The 22329-nt window shown below is 46.0% G+C and overlaps 1 protein-coding gene across 11 annotated transcripts in view; it reads left to right on the top strand.

Moving 5' to 3' along the window:
- Nucleotides 1–22329, top strand: part of hppy (MAP4K3-like protein hppy) — a 168827-nt gene that overhangs the window by 79785 nt on the left and 66713 nt on the right. For all 11 annotated transcript variants that reach the window (XM_084582969.1, XM_084582971.1, XM_084582968.1 and 8 more), the window contains exons 2-9: nucleotides 7620–7677; nucleotides 12099–12254; nucleotides 12937–13083; nucleotides 13547–13619; nucleotides 13768–13962; nucleotides 17513–17594; nucleotides 20213–20323; nucleotides 21438–21516. In XM_084582969.1, coding sequence (XP_084439095.1) covers nucleotides 7620–7677; nucleotides 12099–12254; nucleotides 12937–13083; nucleotides 13547–13619; nucleotides 13768–13962; nucleotides 17513–17594; nucleotides 20213–20323; nucleotides 21438–21516 — 901 coding nt within the window. The remainder of the gene's footprint in view (nucleotides 1–7619; nucleotides 7678–12098; nucleotides 12255–12936; nucleotides 13084–13546; nucleotides 13620–13767; nucleotides 13963–17512; nucleotides 17595–20212; nucleotides 20324–21437; nucleotides 21517–22329) is intronic.

Below are 22329 nucleotides of genomic sequence, written 5' to 3'. Positions count from 1 at the left end.
GTTGTCTCGCTTTGTATTTATCTCCGCTTTTTGTAAAGTTCGAGCGTCTTCTTGGGCGCGGGGGAATTCAGTGTGGCGATTAATGTAGGCGTGAGTGGGCTCCATTTTTCACAGCATCATTGTCACAGCAACGACTCCTTAGTGAACAATGAGAGCGTCGCCTAGAGCAGGGCAAGGCGGTCTTGCCTTACGAACAAAAATTGCGCGCGCAAGAGCAGCTGGTAAGAACGGCTTGAAAAGCGAAACCATGTCAAGATAGGGCACATCTTATACATGTAATATGAACTTCTCCAGAAATCCAAGATATATAGGTATAAGAATTTTAGAATCTGTTTGTTGGAAAATAGTTTCACCAACCTCCTCAAACTGGAAAGGAGATAGTTGCCGATCGTGTATCCAGAGGCAAGTTTATTTTAAGAAAAACACAGACAAAAAAAAGGGAACCTGCATTTGTCACTCACACTTAATGACGAACCGTTTGCTGGGTGGTAATGGTGTGTTTCCCTTTCACACTGCTTCGCCCTGTACTCGCCCCCATAATATACACCGTCTGCGATGTATCCGCCTCCGCATCTACATGTAGTTTCGTTTCTCGACTGCATCCTCCTCCTCGTCTCCGTCGGCGTCAGTGCGCTGTCTGCATGTGGCCTGCTTTGTTTTTTGTTTTGTTTTTTTCTTGCCCGATTCCTTCTAGCTTCTTGCAGCGTCGCTTTTTCTCCGCGCGCTTGTTGCCCAGTGCCGTGTTTGGCTGCAAATTGCGCGCTTGATGAGGGAGGAGAGGCCTCGTCAGAGCCAAGGCCGTCTCCTCCTTGCCCGTCTGTTTACCCTCTTGCGCCGCCGAGTGCGCAAAACTTGGCCGGCCGCCCGCTGTCGCTGCTTGCTGCACGCCTTGCAAGTGTTTCACTGTTTAGTTCTGGGCGTCTTGTTTTCCCTCTGTTGATTGGACGAGCTTGAAGGGACTGCCGGTTGCGGCCCTATGAGGAGGCCGAGGGGAACGTACGTTCGAGCCACTGCTTTAGTTCCTGTTTGGGTTGCGACAGTGTACCGACCATTACCTCGGCAACAGTGGGCTGCACATAGAGAAGAGCACAGGAGTTCTGCTTCTTTTCACTCCGTAGGGTGCCACGTAGTCGGTCGTGCCCTCAATTAGTGGGTGCTGTGTGCTGCTGATTGGGAGAGAAAAAAATAAGCCAATAACGTGCGGAAGCGAACAGGTCGATAGCTGATAATGATTTGAAAAAAGAAAAAATAATGAAGGGGCTCCTCTCCGATTTGCACTGCGCGTATTTTCGAAATTCCACTTCGTTTGCTTGCATGTACTTGTTGGTCACCGAAACGGGCGAAGATCGGTGTCGCTTCTCGCCGCTGAGTTGGTATGTCATTTACAGCTTGGTTAAAATGGTCTCCGTCGCAGTGCCCATCCCCAGAGCTTCTTGTTTGAGATTCACCTTTGCAATGTTACTCGCAATAATATACTCGGTTTTAATAAGGCTGTATATGCTTCTCCAATGTTCAGTGTCATGAGAATCCGCATTACTTCAGTCGCTGTTTGGCATCGTCTGCTAAGCTATCGATAATCCTTGACACATGGCGACGCTGATGTTTACGCCAGCGCTCGCCTGCATCGTCTCAACACTATTTGTCACGGGGCGACGCGCTTGTCTCCATGCCGTTTCCTTACTTCCATGCAGCTCTAGCCGAGCAGCAAGCCAGACGAGAAGCCATGCTCAAGTTTACGCTAGGGGTAGGAAATGGGTAGTCAGTAGTCAGGTACACAAGGTGTAGCATCCATTCTTTTTTTAAGTAGTTACGATCATAGTCGTCTTACATAGTGTTACGGCTGTAGGAAGAAGGAACTGGCTTTGTAGCTGAGCCACCTTCGCTGTCTCGTGCGGACAGAAGAGAAAACAGAGAAGAAAAAGAAGAAGAAGAGAAAGACGCGCGCCGCAACGGCCGTCGTCCACCACCGAAGCGGTGGCGGGTGCAATGGCGGCCTAAAACAGATAAAAATTCGGTGGTAGGCTAGCCCGCGCCGCAATCCCAGCCAATCAGGGCCAAGAGCAGCCACCCTCCGCCCACCCTGCAATGATGGCCGGGTCCGAAGCCCCGCCACAAAGCGCGCGAAAACTTGGTTTGCCGCTAGTTTGGCGTTTGCGCGATTGCAGGGACGTTTTCACACGAGCGGTACGTAGCTGTCGCCGTTTTTCTCGTGTCGATATTCGGAATAGATAAAGTAGCTATAACTTCAGCCCGACGTGAAAGCCATCGGTTCATGGGAAGGGAAAGGCGCGTATCCGTCACATTTCTTTTATATTAATTGGTTGACAGAAAAGGAAAAGCATAGTATCTGTCAGACTCGTTAAAACTGATTTATTTATAGGAAGGGAAAGGCGCGGTAACTGTCTCACTTGTTTTTCTGTGGACACCGCAACCGCGCCGTAAGGGATGGGAGGAAGATGGGAGTGAATGTGGAAAAGGAGAAAGAGGAGCCGTAGTGGAGGGCTACGGAGTAATTTCTACCACCCGGGGATCTTTAACGTGCGCTGACATCGCACAGCACACGACGCCTCTTCGTTTCGCCTCCATCGAAACGCAGCCGCCGAGGTAGGGTTCGAGCCCGGGTACTCCGGCACAGTAGTCGGGCGTCTTACCACTGTACCACCCCGGCGGGGCTGTCAGACTCGTTATGTGGACACATGAACTGCGACGTGAGGGAAGGGATGAAGGTGGGAGTGAAAGCGGAGAGAAAGGGGTACCGTAGTGGAGGGCTCCGGAGTAATTTCGGCCACCTGGGGATATTTATCACACTTTTGCGGACACGAACGGCGCCGTAAGGGAAAGGAGGAAGGTTAGAGTGAAGCTGGAAAGAGAGAAAAGGGTGCCGTAGTAGAGGGCTACGGAGTAATTTCGAGTACTCGGGGATCTTTAACGTGCGCTGACATCGGCACAGCCCATGGACGCCACTTCGTTTCGCTTCAATGGAAACGCAACCGCCGGCGGTGGGGATCGAACCCGGGAACTCCGGCACTGTAGTCGGGCATCTTAACACAGCGCCACCGCCGTGGAGCCCAGCGCTTTTGTTGTGGCTGTAGGAAGAAGGAAAAGAAAATGCACGGGCCTACTACTGGCTCTGTAGCTGAGCCACCTCCGCTGCCTGATTTACTTATGATTTACTTATAGGAAGGGAAAGGCGCGGTAACTGTCTCACATGTTTTCTGTGGACACCGCAACCGCGCCGTTAGGGAAGGGAGGAAGGTGGGAGTCGTGCAGATAGAAGAGAATATAGAGAAGAACGAAAAGGAAGGAGAGAAAGACGCGCGCCGCAACAATTAACAGCCGTCGTCCACCACCAAGCTGTGGCGGGTGCAATGACGGCCTACAACAGATAAAAATTCGGTGGCAGGCTAGCCCCCGCCGACCGACTTGTCCCAGCCCCATCAGGGGAGTACCCTGTTTGACCGACCTGTCCCAGCCCCATCAGGGGAGTACCCTGATTTTTCTTTTCGTCGTCTGCTGCGCGCTGCCGATGTGCGCAAGTCTGGCGCATACAGTACGTGCTTTCGATGCGAAGTGCCGCGACAGTTCGTTGACCCGCACACATCGCGTCACTTGGCGTTTGCTCCTCTTCGCAAATTCTGCTGGTGTAGTAATCGTTACTCTATATATGTGGCCTACGGAGCGGGTTCGCCAGCGACGGGATTCGTGACCAAAGCGATCTCAGACATCAAAAAAAAAAAAGAAAAAAAAGAAAAAGATAGGCCCAGGGGAGAACAAGTATACCTTAATAGTTATAATGGCGGCGATTGAACGGTCAGAGCGAGAGTTGCGACATGGGTAGGCGCCGCGGGTCCCGCGCCCCGGCGTCGCTGCACGGAAATTGATAGCGTGCGCAGCTTCTCTGGCGGGTGTACCGGGGCCAAGTCGTTCCGCGTCATTCGTCAGAGAGGAGACGCATGAGTGGCCGCAAGGTGTCGCCACATCCGTATCATTACGCATCATTCATCACGCGCGAAGGACGGCCGTCGTGCCCGCCTGCGCGGACCGTTTGTAATCCTTAACGTCGGCCCGTAAGCGCCAGTTTTTCTTCCTTTCCTGCCCCTGTATCGAGTTCAGGATTTATGCATATAAGGAGCAGAGCGGCCGGCTTCGGGGCTCAAATTTCTGCCCACGCTATGTTGTTCGTCTTGCCTCCTCTAGCATGCTTTTCTCATCTGTCCTCGTTCGCGGCCCTCGTTCCTTTCCCCAGGGTGCGATTGTGCCCGCCGAAAACTACGCCTTTCCTTTTCCCTTTTAACCCCCCCCCCCCCCCTCCTCGTCCTGAAGTCCCGGTGTTCGGTGCGCTCGGCTGCTGAGCAAGAACAATGTTTCGGATGAATTCCGGCCACTTGGGATTTTGATGAAGCGAAAAACAAAATCACACACACAAAAAGTCCGTGTGCTGTGCGATGATGCCAGCACACGTTAAAGATCCCCAGGTGGTCGAAATTACTCCGTACTCCTCCACTATGCTCCCCTTTCTCTCTTTCCCCTTTCACTCCAACCTTCCTATATTTCTTTACAGCGCGGTTCAGGTGTCCACAAAGCAAATGACAGATACTGCACCTTTCCCTTCCTATGAACCAATTATTATTATATTATTTATACTAGTAGTGCTACGCACTAAAAAAACTTGTGCTGGATGTTTCAGTGAACAGTTCCTGGAAATAAGCGTTTCAAGAGAGAAAAACAAATATTTAAAGAAACAGAGTAATAGAAACCATTTCTTAACCGCGGCGAACGTAGATTGCTCTGGAAATTCTAATTATGCAGCTAATTAACAGACTCACTAATGAACTGTAATACTGTAATTTTCACAGGTAGATGGTTAGTGCTAATGGAGAGTTCGAAGCCGTGGACACTGCAATGCCATATCACATCTTTTAATGGATAAAAAGCCTGCACCTCGCATGGAAATGCGGCCGGCGCTTTTTTCCGCGCGAAACCGAAACTGAATGCATAAGACACGCAGGAAGCTCTGTGGAAACGGGGTGATGATGGTGACAAACAACTTTATTCTTTCACCAAATAAGGAGGCCTCCTAGTCCCCGTCCCCGGCACGCAGGCCTAAGGGATGGGAGCTGGGACCTCTGCAATTAGAAGCAGGCAAGGAGGTCTTGGTTCTTTGTGACTTCTGCCTGGGAGATGGCTTTGTTGATGTGGAGCAGGGACCTCGCTCCGTATTAGGGCTTCCCAGGCTTCTCTACAATTTATACTTGTTTTAGCCCGTGGGGAGCTAGCACATTCCCAGATTATGTGGTCGAGGGTCCCTTTCTCCCCACAGTGCTTGCATTTATTGTTTTCTCTATCGTCCATCTGAACATAATATGCCCAGACCAGGTTTGCAAAGTTCCCAGCTTGCACGTGCCGCCATGCGACTGCCTCCCGTACTGTTCAGACTTTTATCTGGTGGTGGCACCAGTCTCCTGCTTAACCTGTAATTTTCGAGAATCTCCATATAATTTTGCAGACGCTCGTCCATGTTCCGGCAGTCGGGCGGCTCGACATTTACCCGAAGTAGAGAGCTCGGGTTAACTCATGAGCCGCTTCGTTGCCAGGAACTGACGCGCTTGGGGGTCGAAATTAGGTTAATTTTCCTGTTTAGTCCTCTACTGGCCAGAATCCTTGCCGCTTCCTGCAAGACCGTACCCTTTCCAACATTCCAGATGGACGTTTTGCTATCGGTAATTATGAAATTGGCTTCCATACATCCGTTGATGACGTATGGTAGTGGGTACCGCGCCCAATCCGACCACCACACGCAAGCAGGAAAAAAACAAACTCAGAAGGGAGCGCCCGGCAATAACCTTAAAGCCTAGTTATAAAATAAAAAGGAGCCTGTTCTCCACGTTATCAATCTGTCATCGCTGCGGGGCGTATGCGCAGACCGGCACAGGATAAAGAAAAAACGGCTGTGCTCGACACCGCAGATTCCTGCGGCTTAGGGCCAGAAAGACGCGCCCACTAAATACATAATGTTCGGGACAGACTTGAAGAACGAAAAACGGAGAGACCGACATCATGAGTATTTGGCTTTCGAAGAGTGGCCACGTGACGTCACGCTATCTTCTAAGCATTTTAGTGCAAGCGCACTAATCCGAAGTGAACGGAGGGCGATGACAGAGGGTTAAACCTCTGCTGTTTGATGTGGCGGCTCCCAGATGGCGCCACAAGTACAGTTAAATCCGCGGCCTCCTCGATCCAGCACGCTCTTGCACAGGAGCATTGCAAAGTCCGCGGTTAGACGATGCACAGTGAGAAACTACAATGCACCTGGCCCATGGCCACAAAAAGTTTGTGCAACCTTGCTTTCAGCAATATTAAAATTCTAGCCGAAATTATCTGCATTCTTCCTCCATAATCGTGCGCTGCTACATTCTTTTGTTTCATTGCTCGGTGCAAGGAAAAGAAAAGTCATTGCCAAAAACATAGTCATTATTTTCTAGTGTGACGGAAGATAAAGAAGTGCATGACACACCACAGTAGAGCAGGTAATTTGAATTAAGTGAATTAGGGTCTTTGCAACAGGTCATGTGAGCTTCCTGCATGCCGAATGGGTTCAATTTCAGTTTTGTGTGGAAAAAGCACTGAAATTTCTAGCATTCCAGAGCTGCTTGCAAAAAAATGAGTTTTTCTTCATTTAAAACCTGATGTAGCATTGCCCTATTCCCAGCTTTGAACTTGATCTCATTGATGCTAGCCACCCCACTGTGTTAATAAAAAGGTAGTGACATTTACCTGTTGCTACTGATTAGAATAGTTGTTAGAGTAAACTGCATGCACTGTTGTTGAAAGTATTCTGCTGCAGTCAGCTATTTAAAACTCTCTATTTTAAGGAATTTTGAATGCATGTGTGTGTGTTGTATGTTGCTTTGTTACCAACACTCGTTTCATCTGCCAATGAAAGTGTTTTCAGTTTCTTCGAGAATGCTTCATAAGGGACGATAAAGGGACGAGAGTCTTAAGTGACAAATTATGTGCCAGTAATTTGTGCAGATTTTGGCCATAGCTCTGTTTCTGCACTTCAGAACTCATGCCCTTCATCCAAACACAGTGGCTGTCATGATTCCATGGTGGACCATGGCTAAGCATTCTAAGTTTGGTGCATGACATTACAGTATTGGTGTAAATGCAAATGGATGATCCTGGTGTAAACGCAGCCGCAGGGTGACAATTGAAGAATGTATGCTTCTTGCCTAATCACTGCTTCCCCTTCCTTGAGTGCCAATTTTCAGCAGCGCTGTCTTGCAGTCTGGCTTAGCGGACATTAATGAGCACTGGTAAAACCGGTTCTGCAATGACTATGATGACATGCCTCACAGGTCAAGTGCCAGCTGCATTCAATAATTCTCAGATATCACTCCTCTGCTTACACACACATATATATAGACGAATGTGGCGGGCTCTTGTGGTTTTGCCTGGTTCATTCCTCATGTTGCTTTGTTTTCGTCTGCTAGCGGTCTTGCGAACAGTGAACCTGCATGTCTGTTTCTTCGGCCTGCCCCTTGATTGAAAGTATGAAGAGCAGTGATCACTTTCTGACAACGCACCTTATATGCTCTTTCCCTTTTCTATCATTTCAGGCGAAGAGGTTATCCACCGGTGAGATGGCGGCCATCAAGGTCATCAAGTTGGAGCCAGGTGAGTGAAAGATGGTGCGAGCCAAACGTCTGCACCCACTTGTTCTCACTTCTTCACTGCAGAGACATTTTTATTGTGCCCGCAGCAAAACTTCTCATGCATGTCTCGTCTGTTTCAACAAGGTGTGCTGCGCAATCAGACAAAAACATGCCTCCCTACATTTTTGCATCACGTGGAGGCCACTGTCACGAGCAGCTGCAGGTAGTTTTGTGACAGGCTAGCTACATCGGGCTGGAGCCTGATCTTGGTGGCCATGCATGCATGCAAGACCTCAGCGATTTCTTGGCCAATTTTACCAGGCCTAGACGGTGGCCTAAGCAGTTCCTTTATACACAGGTAGTGTGATGGCTTTGTGTGAAACACCTTACAGCGTAGAGCTATGTATGAAGTTTCCAAAGCCCATCTGATTGAATTAATGAAAATGTTGATTTCCTTGGAAGGAGAACAGCCAGATCTCAACACAGTGACAAAGCCGTCAGGCGAAGGACTGTGCCGAAGGCGAAGCCACGGCGTTTGTGGTCGCAGTGAAAATGCCGTCGACAGCATATTGCTGGCAGGGGCAGTTCTCGTCGCAGAGCTTAGGGGGTGTTGAGTAGGGCTCTGGAAAGATTTGCAAATGTGCACACATCATAAAAGCAACCGCGCCTCTGGGTGCCGGCACAGTTATGCCAACCTCAATGGAGTAAGGGGATGTGGGAGGTGCGGGCTGCTTTTTTTTCTCGGTTGGTACAAACGCTTCCTGCTTTCTGGAGCTGCTGGAGAAAGGCAAAGGAACAGGGTGAGCTAAGCAAACCCAGTTGTGGCTGTGACAGCTAGGCTGTTTCCCTATTTCCCCTTTGGACATTGGAAGGGGGCCTGGATTAAACCAGGCTCTCTCTGCTGGTCAACTGCATCATCCATCTCCCTAGCTTCGCAATGTGAAATGTGGGCCAAAGGGGTGAAACCAAGCCTCCTTCTCAATAAAGGGAACATTTTTTTTTTTTTTTTGAGAGCCACATTTTTCTTTTTTTTTTTCTCTAGAAATTTTCGGGAAATTGGGACGAAAATCTTATATGTCAACTGTCCCCAAATTGAATCCTCTGAGAAGGGGCCTGTAAATCAACTGTACTTCAGATATTCAGCGGCCAAAGGGTTTAAGTGGAGCCCCCCCCCCCCCCCCCCCCCCCCCATTTTGCTCTACTAGCTTGTACATGCCCTGACAGGTTTTGGCAGCAACAGCACTTTAGATGTCAACATTCACAGCGAACTGCATGAGCTGAGAAGAAACCTCCTCTGACATTTCCTTCTGGAGAGCAGGGTGAGGAAGTTGTTCTGACCATCTATGGAGCCATTGTGGTTGTTTCGGAAGGAGGCGTGCACAAAAACAGACACACGCTGAGTAGCGTTTTATTCCAACAAGCAGTGGAAGTGATGGGCAGAAGTGCTTGCCTAGTGTGACTGTCATTCATGCTGGCCACCAGGAGTGGTCAAAATATGCTGAGCAACTTCAACAAGGTGTTGGGTAAATCTCGCAGTGTAATTTACTGCCAAATAAATGCATAGCACAAAATAAGGCTTCTTAGAAAGCCTGCACCTATGCTGTTTGGTAATGACCACAGCGTCATTAGCAGTCTCGGGGTTATTGTTTCTCACCTAAAAAGAGGCTTTTTTCTGTGTTTGCATTTTAGATTCTGCAGGCTTTTGTTTCTTTCTGCATCTGTTGTATTGCACTGTGATGATGTCAGCAAAGGTCAGAAACCACGAGAAATGTCAGACACTCTCAAATGAATGAAATTACTTTGTGTTCTTCACTGCATTAAGCCTATAGTCAAGTTCTGCTATTGCACAGTTCTGCATATTGAATGTATCTTCCGTAGCTAGCATTTTGAGCGAGTGTGTATGAAAGCTTTGTTCTAGGCCCATTTATTCCTTTGCATTTTATGTGCCAGTACAGCTTATACCTGTAGGAGTTGCAAGGTTTTTGTTTAACTATAGAACATTTTTTATATAATTATGGGACAGTCTGCGTCTATCTGTGTAGTACTATAATAGCACAAAACATTTATCTATATAACGTCTTCTGACTATTGAAGAAGCCACTGTAAGGATTTAAAGTCCTAGTAGTACTTTCAGTTTTTCCTTTTTCTTTTCTACAATCATTATTCTTTAAGGTTTAGTCTTAAACCGCTATGTAAAGTTACATGCCTTTTGTATTTTATGGTGCATTCGAGTATAAGCGTTCCCAGTGTCATATTGAAAAGAGGCCCCTTCTGCTGCTGTATGCACTATAGATGTTGTTCTCTTCTAGGTTGGCGCTATGGGACATGTGAGTTTTTTCTCTTGTGTGTGTGCATCTGGTTTGCTGCAGGTGCAGTTTTGCATCCCGAGTGCTGATACAGTCACCTCTCACAGTGAACCAAAGATCTTAGTGTTTGACGGGCATGCGGCTTGCTCTTAACCGTAGCTGGTAGCTCAGGCTGCTAACATACGGTGCTTTGATGTGAGTCATTAACGTGTGTGGTTGAGTTTTGCAGTGTTAACAGCTGCATCTGGTTTTTTCTTTTCAAGTTTGTGTAGCCTGTGTGGCCTCCCTGAAAATTTAATTGTTGCCATTTTGGCATTAAACGTTTGCCTGTTCTTTGGTTTCCTTGAAATCTTTGAGTTGAGTCTTTTCATTTCGCCACTTATTTTGTTGCCATGAAGGTGGGGTAATAACCTACCATTGTGCATTATAGCCAGACTCTTGTCTCTGGTAAGAAATTTGCTATGTTATGCATAGTGTGGGAAAATTTCTTGCTTCAAAGGTAGAAAGTTTTATCGTAAAGGACAAGATTTGTACCACTCAGAAATTGTTATGATCAGAGGAGCAGAGTTATTGACAACAACAGAAAACTGGGCTGCTCTACGATAATTATTGATGTATTTTAGGCCGTCCTGGGTGGGCTTTACGATTTGGCTTGTGTGTGCGTCTTCAGTGAAGCTGAAAGGCTTTCCTTCAAGTAAAGCAATTTCACCCAGCCTGAAAGTGGCATCAGTAAGCTGCCTTGGTATCCTTGTGCCAGACATGGTTGATCGCCCTTATGGGCAAAATAAGGAGTGGCCCTCTGCAGTTACGGGGAAAGATTTTGCACTTAGGCACTCCTGAAGGAATGCATTACCTGCCATCTCTTTTTGTGCGTAATGGGGGAGTAGATTGAATATAATTTTATGTGGCTTATAGCACTTGCAAGCAGAGACAGTAGTTAGTGGCTTTGGGACGTTGATCCATGTAAACCCAAATAAAACTCGTCTTTCCTTCCTTGCAGTTAGTTCCACTATAAAAGTCAGCACAAAGTCGTGCATCTCTGCCGTGGAGAAGAAATGGTGGACATTTGCACCAAAACATATTTCCACTGAAACCCATGTTGCACAATTTGAGAGGGAATGAAATGCAAAATAAGTGTAGGGGAAGGGCAAACCTCTAGCCTTGTACTTTTATTAAGGTGCCCCACTGTCTATGTGACGTTTCCGTGATTGGCAGTGGTGTGTGGAGAGGTGCTCTGCAGATATCCCTGTTATAAGTTCTGTTGCTGTAATAAGGTGGCACAGGGTAAGTTGAATTGCAATCGTAATGGAAGGAGTGTAAAGGACAAGGACAACAAGATGGAGTGTGTGACATGATCACTTGCACCGTGTCGCACTACTTCCTGATATCCTAATATTTCGTGCTACTTCATCATGAGTTCTGCCGCTGCTCATCTTCAGAAGGTAGAATTGTATATGCCTAGTAGCAGTAATAATTAAGTGCTCGATTTTGGGGGAAATACCCCAAAGAGTATTATCATGCATAATCACACAGTTAAGCTTTCAACACATAGAGAAGGTAAATGGTTCCAGGAATTCGTAAGTCGTTTTTATATCTTGTCAAGGAACGTAAAGAAGCATGGAAGCAGATAGAAAATTTTGCAAATGTTTCTTTGTTATCGCACAGCTGTTAGTCCTAAACTGTTGACAGCTGTTAGTCCCAAACTGCTGTTTAGTTTGTCCTCATTGCAGATTTCATAGGAGGCATAGGTTTCTGTCCATGATGGTGTCCTCTCCCTTTTTTTTTCTTTTTTTTTTTTTTTACCTTAAAGAATCCATTTTTCCCATCTGCATGGCTGTGATAAGTGGTTAGAGGTGAAGTGTGGCCCTTTCAGGTTATCCTTTCAAGTTCTCCGGCAGTGCCTGATTAGGACTGAACCAGCATTTGTATTTGTAAAGCTATCGACACTGGCCACTGGCATATAAGAAATATTTTAAATAGTTGTGTGTAGTGTTTATGTAAGTGTGAGTGGCTTTTTCCATTTTTTTTTTTTTTTTTCAGAACTGTATGTAACTGTGGCAGACAGTGCCCAATTGGGGGCTGTCAAATGTCTCAGTTTCGGGGCATGCACTAATCTTGTGTGTCGCTGTGCGTGCAGGGGACGAGTTTGGGGTTATCCAGCAGGAAATCCTGATGATGAAGGACTGCCGGCACCCGAACATCGTGGCCTACTTTGGCTCTTACCTGCGCCGGGACAAGCTCTGGATCTGCATGGAGTACTGTGGCGGCGGATCCCTGCAGGACATCTACCACAGTAGGGGCCTTTCTAGCATGCAGCGGCAAAAAAAGATATTATACGCGTGGTTTGAGCAGTGGTGGTCCCACATGTGTTCTTGGATCTCTAAAGGGCTGTATTTGAAAGTCCTCTTAGGTGTACTGTGTTGGCTTGGCTTTTAAATTGAATTTACAACCTCTTTTTAGGATGAAGTGTAGGCAAAATATATGATGAAGTCAAACAGTGCTATAATTCAGACCCCATGAAAGTCCTTTGGAGACATTGAAGGGAGAAATAGGAAGCTGTCAGTTTAAATTAAAGCCACAATTTGGAGCGTCTAGTGTTTGAGTAGTTGCAGTGGATCCACTTGCTCAAACTGCATGTGACGTTTTTCGGTGAGCAGAATGGAAAAGACTGCCTTTACTCATACCGAAGGCCTTTCCTAGTGGTGAATCATATAGAGACCCCTGTAGGGTCCTTTCTTCTGTCTGAGCTCGGTTTTTGGATGCGCAGCCATCTTGTCACAGGTACCTCGAGAAAGCCCTTTTGAGGAGCTGTGAAGGGAACTTGTCGTGTTGAGCACATGTTTTGTCTTTCCTGCAAGCGAGGTACTGCTGGTGGGCCCGCACACTGGGGCGCTTAATTTCCACCGTGTACCACTGTGCCTCAAATTGGAAACCAGTTTAGTTTGTGCATTCTCCCTGTCTCCTACTGTCTGCAGTCACGGGCCCCCTGAGTGAGCAGCAGATAGCGTACATGTGTCGGGAGACGCTCAAGGGGCTCGCCTACCTCCATTTTGTGGGCAAGATGCACCGGGACGTCAAGGGGGCCAACATCCTCCTCACCGATGATGGCGACGTCAAACTCGGTTGGTGGTGGCCGCTCACTCCGTTTTCATTTCGCTAGGTGTAAGCTCTGAGGGATCGACACAACCTTGAGTCAGTTTTGATTGGCTTAACAGCCTGTCGGGTTGGGTTATGTTATCGTGCGTGGCAGTTTTTCAGGTCGTATGGGTAATGCTGAAGAAGGACGTACAATTGAATTGTGGAGATTGTTTTTTTTTTTTGTTTTGTTGTCTTGAAACTGCGTTTTCAGGTAGTAGGTGGCATTAAAGGTGATTGGAGCGCTGCGGATTGACAGCGCAGTCATTTAATTTGGTTCTCAAATTTATTTGTTTTGGACCTGTTCTTGCTTTTTACAATGCCTTAAACATCAGATAGAGCTTTCCTAGCTTGTATAGGTGATATTATTCCTACATTCATGCCTTTTCTGTCACGATTTGCTCTCATGCCATTTTTGTCTCGCCCCCTCCACCTCTTTCTTTTCTTTAGCCGATTTTGGCGTGTCTGCCCAGATCACAGCCACAATCAGCAAGCGGAAGTCTTTCATTGGAACGCCGTACTGGTAAGCTCTTGTTCCACCTTATCACACCTCTCACAGTAATATATCTACAAATGGCTGCAAATTAGAGAGAAACATTTTGCATGGTGGAGGCTTTAATGAGAGAAACAGCTTTCACTCTGCTTGATGTAGTATGTGACTTACGGTGCAGGATGGCCCCAGAGGTGGCGGCCGTGGAGCGCAAGGGTGGCTACAATCAGCAGTGCGACATCTGGGCGGTGGGCATCACGGCCATTGAGCTGGCCGAGCTGCAGCCCCCCATGTTTGACCTGCACCCCATGCGAGCTCTCTTCCTCATGTCCAAGTCAGGGTTCAAGCCCCCACAGCTCAAGGACAAGGTCAAGTGGTGCGTGGGCTCTTTTTTTCTTCACTGGTGTGCATGTAAGTGTAATTACTATACACATGGATATAGTTACTATAACTATAACTGATAATTATAATTAGTATGTATAATTACTATACACACTACTATAACTACTCTAATTACTGTACTACTATACTACACAATACTATAATTACTGTAAGGTATGTGTACATAACATAAGGTAGTATTTACTAATTATAGAATCAGGAAAACCTTAGACTTCAATCAAGCAAAGGATCAAGCAGGTTTTCGAAAAGGATGCACTACCACTGATCATATCTATGCTGTCAACCAGGTGGTAGAAAAATGCTTGGAATATAACCAGCCGCTCTGCATAGCATTAATTGATTTACGAAAAAGCAGTTGACTCAGTCGAAACCTTGCCAGTCATGCAGGCATTGCGAAATTGGGGTGTACACGAGCCTTATGTGAAAATACAACCATAGTTCTGCATAAAGAAAGTAATAAAATTGCCATTGGGAAAGGTGTTAGGCAAGGAGACACAATCACCCCAGTGCTACTATTCACAGCTTAGTTAGAGGAAGTATTCAGAGACTTGGAATGGGAGCAGTTAAGGATAAGGATCGATGGAGAATATACCTCAGTAATCTGCGATTCGCTGATGACATTGCCTTGCTAAGTAACTCTGGGGATGAACTTCAAATAATGATTGATGGCCTAGACAGGAATAAAGGTAGGCTTGAAAATCAATATGCAGGAGACTAAGGTAATGTACAACAGCCTCAGAAGGAAACAGCAGTTTACGTTACGTAGCGAAGCACTGGAAGTGGTAGACGAATATATCTACTTAGGACAGGTAGTAACTGCATATGCAGATCATGTAAAGAAAATAACTAGGAGCATAAGGTTGGGATGGAGTGCATTCGGCAAGTATTTGCTGATTATCACTAGCAGCTTACCAGTATCGCTGAAGAGGAAAGTATATGATAATTGCATCTTACGTGTGTTCACCTATGAGGCTGAAACGTGGAGGCTAACAAAATGGGTTCTACTTTTGAGGACAACGCAGAGAGCTATGGGAAGAAAAATGGTAGGGGTAAGGCTAAGAGATACGAAGCATGCAGAGTGGGTCAGGGAAATAACTCAAGTTGATGACATTCTAGCGGAAATTAAGGAGAAGAAATGGGCATGGGCAGTATATCTAGTGCGAAGAGAGGATAGCCAATCGTCACCTAGTGTAACAAATTGGATTGCGAGGGTTTCAAGGAAAGAAGGGAGTGGCAAAAAGTCAGGTGGGCGGATGAGTTAAAGAAGTTCGCAGGGGTCAAGTGGATGCAGCTAGCACAGGACCGGGTTAATTGGAGGAATATAGGAGAGGTCTTCGCCCTGCAGTGGGCATAGTCAGGCTGATGATGATGTTGGTGGTGCATATGTCTGACATCGCCACTGTTGATCGCACTGTAAGATGTTTCTGTTAGCAGCCTAACTACTCTGGCATCCTTGTGGGGTGCCAGCCACTTACCAGGCTGTTTGGCACATGCCAATGTGTAGGTGCACACCTGGTACCTGCACTCATTTCGGTGGTGGTGCAAACAGAGGTATGTCTCAGTCGAGATGGTGCTTTTGTTCCTCAATCGGACACCTTCCGTGCACCTGAAACGAAATATACAATAATGGCAGAAAGGCTGATAGAGTAGGCATGTTTTCTCACTGAAGGGAGCAGAGAATTGCAGGACCATTTTCATGTGTTTCTCTGGGGCTGTCATTGGCGGATTGGATAGGGGCTATTAGTTTCTGTCAAGGGATTGGGGGGGGGGCTGAATTAGTGGCTTGCATCTATTGCCCTAGCCTGACATTCTCGCTGTATACCATGATAGGCATGTGAATACTCTAAATTTTCTAATAGAAAATCAAATGTTTTCCTGTTTGAATTTTAACAAATAAAATTGTGCACACTGAAAGTTATGCACAGTGAATCAAGTATATGTTCTCCTTAGATTACTATCAAAAACACGGCCCACTCCAGAGAACCTGTGGCGTGATTACATTATTAGCTTGCATGGGTGTGGAGGGTTCAGCTGTGTGACGTGGTCCATTCATGCTGTGGCATTTATGGTGCTCACACGTGACCTCCAAGATCAAGGACATGTACAGGGCTCAGATGAGTTCTGACAAGGCTCAGTCTACCTCTTATACCAAATCTCAGATTGCAATCAAGTTTATTCACTGTCGTCATCAGTAGCAAAACTTGGTTTTTCCTGTAGTTAGGACATCACAATTGGGGTGTCATTATACGGCTTTTGTGATGCATGCTTACAATGGAGATCAGTGTTTTCTGGGCAGCTGTAACTATCACTTTATAAGTTACAATGCCCCTTTGCAGCACCGCTGCTAGTGTTGTGCTTTGTTGTAGTATTATTCATTTTGGACAAATGCTCTGAGAAGTCGCAATTATTCTATTCTATTCGTATATGGTTAGGATTCTTTTGCAACTTTATTTTTATTTGATTCAGTAGCAAAGCTGAGGAGTTAGTGCTTGACATTGTTCAGAAAGCTACTACAGGGGTTGGTCAAAAAGTAACGTACAATTCACTGTAGCTCCACTGTGATAAGCACCAAGCAAAGGAAATATTTGTGGGCAGAAGCATTGCTCTTTCACCAGCTAAACTATATCTCATTTTTCTTTTTATTTCTGCCCCGCCGTGGCGGTGCAATAGTTTTGGTGCTCAACTGCTTTACCATCAACTGTCACAATCAATTATATGTTTGAGGGACTCGCTTAAGTTCCACCTTAAAATGTATGACTGGAAAGCATTAATGGCTCTTGTCTGCCGGATTCTCGATCATACACATGTTTTCAACATGATTCTGCATCATGTTGAAGAGCATATAAAGGTACGAGGAAGGAATTGGTGAAACTGGACTTGCCATAGGCAGAAGAAATGGATGGCAAGTACAGCGTCATTTATTCCTTTTGGTATTTTCAACTTGTGTGCTTTTACAAACTCTTTACAATAACTGCCCGGGACAGGTGCATCAGTCGATGCGATTTGAAAAAATTTTAGGGCGCACTTTGGACGACTGAAGTGTTATGTGGCGAAAGCTTTATGACGCAGTGGTCCAAAACCCTCCACTGCGGCACCTCTTACTCTCCTCTTTCATTCCTACCTTCCTCCCTTCCCTTAAGGCGTGGTTCAGGTGTCTGGGGAGAACTGTGACATATACCACGCCTTTCTTACTGGTAAATAAATTTGAAACGCTGCTGATTTCTGCTTAACTGCGTGTGCTCCTATATGTTGTGCGGTAAAGCGTCAAATGAAAGGCGTCGATCGGATGCCCGGCGGGGTCAGCTTCATATATGCGTGAATCGGAATCTCCCCGTATTCCACGAAATCTTGCGAAGAAGTGTGACATTTCTCGCGGATGCATGCACGCACAGATGGACACTCGTGAGCCTATAAAGGCTTTAGCTTTAATAGACAGTAGATTGTGCTTTCTGAGTCATGTTGTTTGTTTGCAAACTGCGTGCCTGAAGCTGGCAAGTTATGCATGTTCTCCCTTTCCTGTGCAGGTCTCAAAACTTCCACCACTTTGTCAAGGTGGCACTGACCAAGAACCCCAAGAAGAGGCCCACTGCCGAGCGGCTACTCATGGCAAGTGATGGAATTGTTATTTCTCAGTGCAGTCAATTGAGGTCTACGATACCACTCATAATGACTTGCAGTGCGCTCGAAATGAGCCACCTAAGGCTGACCTGGTTGTGGCCATATTGAGTGCGGCATAACAATATTGGTGCTGAATATGTTCATTTGGCATGACCCTTTTTCTCAAGAACTTGAGCCACACTGGTTGCTTCCTGTAGGTCAAGGTAAAAGTGTTAATGAACATGCTCTCATCGAGAAGGGATGTTTCTCTCTGCCTTTTACACGGAAGGGCCCTTGTTCAGGCTAGGGTAGTTATCTGGTCAGTTGCAAAGGGTGAACCTAAGAAAACCAGATAGATTAAAGGTGGTCAAGGCGAGGATGCAACCAAAACTAGACTACATTGGCAGGAGCACCCTATAACTGTCCTTATTAATCTCCCCAGCTAGTGGATCCACAGTTTAACGCTGCTGTCCTCTTGTAATACTGTCTCCCGACCCTCAGAGTCAGGTTCTTGTGCCCACTTCTAGCTGTACTGGGAGCCAGCCTTGAGAAAAACTTTGTGCAGTAATCCAGTGCTTTTGCGAAACAGACGCATATTTTTTGCTGCTTGGTAGAGAAATATTCCCATGGGTCTTCAGACGTGGCTCATTGAACCTGCGACTAATATCTGAAGCAGAATTTGCTCTCTGGCACCGATAAAACTGTAGTGTATTCAATGGTATGTGAAAAAAATTGCTAATCTGTTACTTTTTGGCCTTCAGGGTTGGACATACAGGTTTGGTCTAAAGCTTCCCTTTTCACAGGGCATGCTTTTCAGCAGTATAGTCGGGCATTTGCAATAGATGTGAAGCTACCGAGCTCCTCGGCAGTGAACGGGATGTCCGTTCCTCATCTTCTGCAGGTTTTCGGCTTCATGGGGTGCCATAATAAACGGCTTCAGCAAGGCTCAAAGGAGACGTTGTGGCCAGAAAACTTGCTATAACTTAGCTGAATGCCTTAATGAGCTGATAGTTCAGAAATAAACATCTTCTGCAAGCAAAGTTTGACAGTGTTCAGAGCGCGTCGCAGTTTTTCTTGACCTGAACAAACAATCATTTGAATTTCCTGAAATTGTCGAGCAGTTTGCTTAAAAGCAGTTGGTTTTCAATCTCTGTCGTCCCCACCGGGGCCTCGTTGCACGTGACAAAATGTTGCTCCCTCTTGAATGTTCTTTTTTATCAGACCATTGATAGCAAAGTCCCTTTTATGGCACCCATTTTCGGGGACAAAGCAGAAAGACGGGATCAATCACTGCATTCAATTTGTTAAAGGTGGTTGCACCATTAGATTGCTGTTATTTTAACCGAGAGCCAATGCAGGCCCTGGTGTAGCTCGAGGGACTGTTGTCAGGGAGCTTCCGTATCTAATCAATTTATTAAGGTGGCCACTTATTACATGTTGTGCACATTGCTCTTGCAAATGCCTTAAGGAAATGTTTTCGGCACACCGTTTCGCAAATATATATCTTGAAAATTGCAGGATAGTACATACATTCTTTTTACATTTTACGACATACAGGCTCAAAACTGCAGCTTCAGCAACACGAGTGGTGTTGGTGTCGTTGTCTTCATGTCTTCGGTGCAAAACGAATTAAGAAGCAGCAGTTTACATAGCCTCATTATGTGGAAGGGTTGTGCAAACTGCTCCACTTCAACATTCCAGATCTTTGTGCTTTGACTGGTTAGTCTGAGCATGGTTACAAATTCACTATACCGCTTTGGGGCATAATGTCACAAGACTTGCATTGTAACAGTCTGTGACGTAAAGCAGACTGTTAGTACGCGCTTAGCTGTTTCCTCTTTCGTTCAACAGCCCTTTGTAATAAGGGAGTAATTACTCATTGCATCCACCCAAGCGCAGCCATACGGCTACAAAGGAAAGCTGTACAGCTTTCTCAGAAACTTCGTAGTTAAAGAGAAATTCGTCCTGATCCGGGAATCGAACCCGGCACCACCGCCTTTCCGGGGCAGTCACTCTACCGACTGAGCTAACCAGGACGGTCAACAGCCCTTTGTTATCGAAGTGTTTCTTGCAGCCCTGTTGGGTTGGTTCATGCATCTTCTAATGCTCATTAAAGGGTGCCTCCATGTGATGACAACTAGTAGGTGTAAATGGGTCACTTAGGAGCGTAAGTTCATTGGAATAGTACTAGCACAGACGGTAGTGTTTGGGAAAGTCCTGCCATGTCTCAGAAGGCTGTTGCGCTCTTCTTCACTGAGATGGGAAAATTACTCTGGAACTGTAGGCCTGTACGACTACTGCAGAGTGTCCGTTGGAAGCATTGGAAGTTCATAATTTTTGCTGTTTGTTTAAAGTGTTTCATTACCACGAAACTATTTTTGCCAGTTGGTAAGGTTTTCATAATTACATTATTTTAGAAGAAAGTCTTTCCCTTTGGCCACATTAGAAGATGAATGAGAGGGACCAGTGTTCAGGACTGACGTAGTTTGAGCAGAGTGGTAGGTGTCCATTGCATGCGTAATGCTGTGGCCACAGAGTGGAGCAAACATTATAAAAGTGTTAGAATTTCTCACACTGAGCTTTCATCAGCACCTCTTTAGTCAGTGTTGCCCTTCCACCATGTGCAGCACCCATTCCTCAATGGAGACCACCTGACCAAGCGGCTGGCTCGTGAACTCCTGGAGAAAGTGAACAACCCACACAACAACTATGCTGATCTGGACCCCGACGACGAAGGGGTGTGTGTGCCTGTCCAATATTTTTACGCTTCTGTCTTGTGTTTCTTGACGTTTCATGCAAATTTCTCTGCTGACCATCTCTGACAGAGTGCCTGATACAGCCAGTTAATCACGAAGTGAAGGTTTCAGGCCTCTTTTGATAGTCTGAGGCAAGTAATGTGCTGCAATTGTTTTTTTGCTAGGCCTTATGTGTCTCTTATAGAAGTGATGCCCATGAAACACACGTGCCCAACTCTTAGCCAGTTCAAAGCTTCAATGACACAGTGTTCATCACCAAACAGTGTGAAAGCCATTCCTACACGTAAGGTCTTACATTGAAGAGTTCCTTTATCTCTTACTATAAAAGTTATCAAGTGAGGCATGTAGCCACACTGATTTAAAAGGAAATTTTGGGAAATTTGCATTTGCATAAATTTTTATGCTGAGTTTAGGACAGCACTGTGTAGATGAGGTTAATCACGCGAGGAACTCAACGATGACCATTCAGAAGTGAAGTGGGGTTTGGCCTAGCCTCAAAGAGGATGCTCAGAAAGAGAGTATTGACACCATACTATTGGTGTCAGCAGCCTGTGGCGGCAATGGTTGTATTTAAACTTAATTTCTTGGCATTTCTTCTTATAAAAGATTTCATATCCGTAAAAGTAGCCTCTTTTTCATCTGTGCGGTACCAGTGCACGGTAAAGAACCCCAGGTGGTCGAAATTTTCAGAGCCCTCCACTATGGCATCTCTCATAGTCTGAGTCACTTTGGGACGTTAAACCTCACAAACCAAGCCAAGCCAATCTTTCTCACCGGAGTGCAGTGATCAAATGATGTAAGCCAATGTTTGTCACTACCCTATTTTTCTTTGAACTATATCAGCCACTGGATGACACCCACTGTCCGCTCAAATGTGCGATATCGTGCATACTAGAGGCTGGACGACGGCCTCTTCCATAGTGTAGAATGATTACTTTTTAATTTCACAGCAGCAGAGTTTCTTTCTTTGGGTCAGAATAGGTTCAACTTCACCCAGAGATGGTTTGGTTTTCAAGTTTCTCGCTTTTTGTCCTCTCTGCATGCCCAAACCGGTATCTGACTCATTTGCATCTTTCGTGGTCTCGTGTGCGTGCAGATCCTGTACAACGTCCCGCAGAGGATTGCATCTCAACGCTCTGCGAGGACGGCTGAACGGCCGCACTCCGAACTCAACAGTGAGTCGCACAGTTTTCGCATGTTGGCTCATTTACCTCACGTGGACCACCATTCTATACACGCTGGTCATGTGATTAATCTAACCTGGCTCTTGGCGACCCTCACCAGACTTGCTTCGCATGCCTCACTGCCGAAAGTTTTGTAGAAACTAGCTGCATCTTAGTTTTAACGAAATGTTATTGTGGTTGTAGTGTGCTGGACACAGCATTGGGTCATTTATGTCTGGCAGGGGCCAGACATAACTTACACTTACACGGACACTTATTGTGAGGTGGGCTAGGCTTAGTGACACCCAGCATGGGGTGGTATGCCAGATGGCGGTGCAGCGCTGTGGAGCACACGCCCTTTGCATTGTTGTTCCGTGCTCTCGCTTCTGTGTTGCAGGTAATGTTATTCACTGTCACCTTTTATGCTATCTATATGTATTGAACTATATACGTGTTCCCTTCAAATTTGATATATCCAGTAATGAGTGTATTGTGTTCACTTGCCGGGTATGTGTTAGCTAAAATGTTTCGTTTAACAACAAAAATGGCAAGTATGTTTATCATTTTGTGAGTGTGTTCACTGTGCCAATAAATATGACATATTTGTTTTTTTTATTATTATAAAGGAGCAAAACAATATGCTACTACTATTTTTTTTTTTGTTATGCCTGAGAATAGGTTTTGTGCATGACACTCATATTATGAAGGAGGCAGTAAATTACGGCAGGCAAGTTAGTTGAAGCTCAGATTTGTGCTCGTATGTATCACCAGTATGGGGGGTAATGTGTACGAGACATGTTTGCTCACATTAGCTTGTTTCTGCAG

This window comes from Amblyomma maculatum, chromosome 10 (assembly GCF_055883805.1).
Source record: "Amblyomma maculatum isolate TAMU_Amacu chromosome 10, ASM5588380v1, whole genome shotgun sequence".
Taxonomy (NCBI): domain Eukaryota; kingdom Metazoa; phylum Arthropoda; class Arachnida; order Ixodida; family Ixodidae; genus Amblyomma; species Amblyomma maculatum.
The sequence above is the reverse complement of the archived record's forward strand: the minus strand, read 5'-3'. Positions and strand labels throughout refer to the sequence as shown.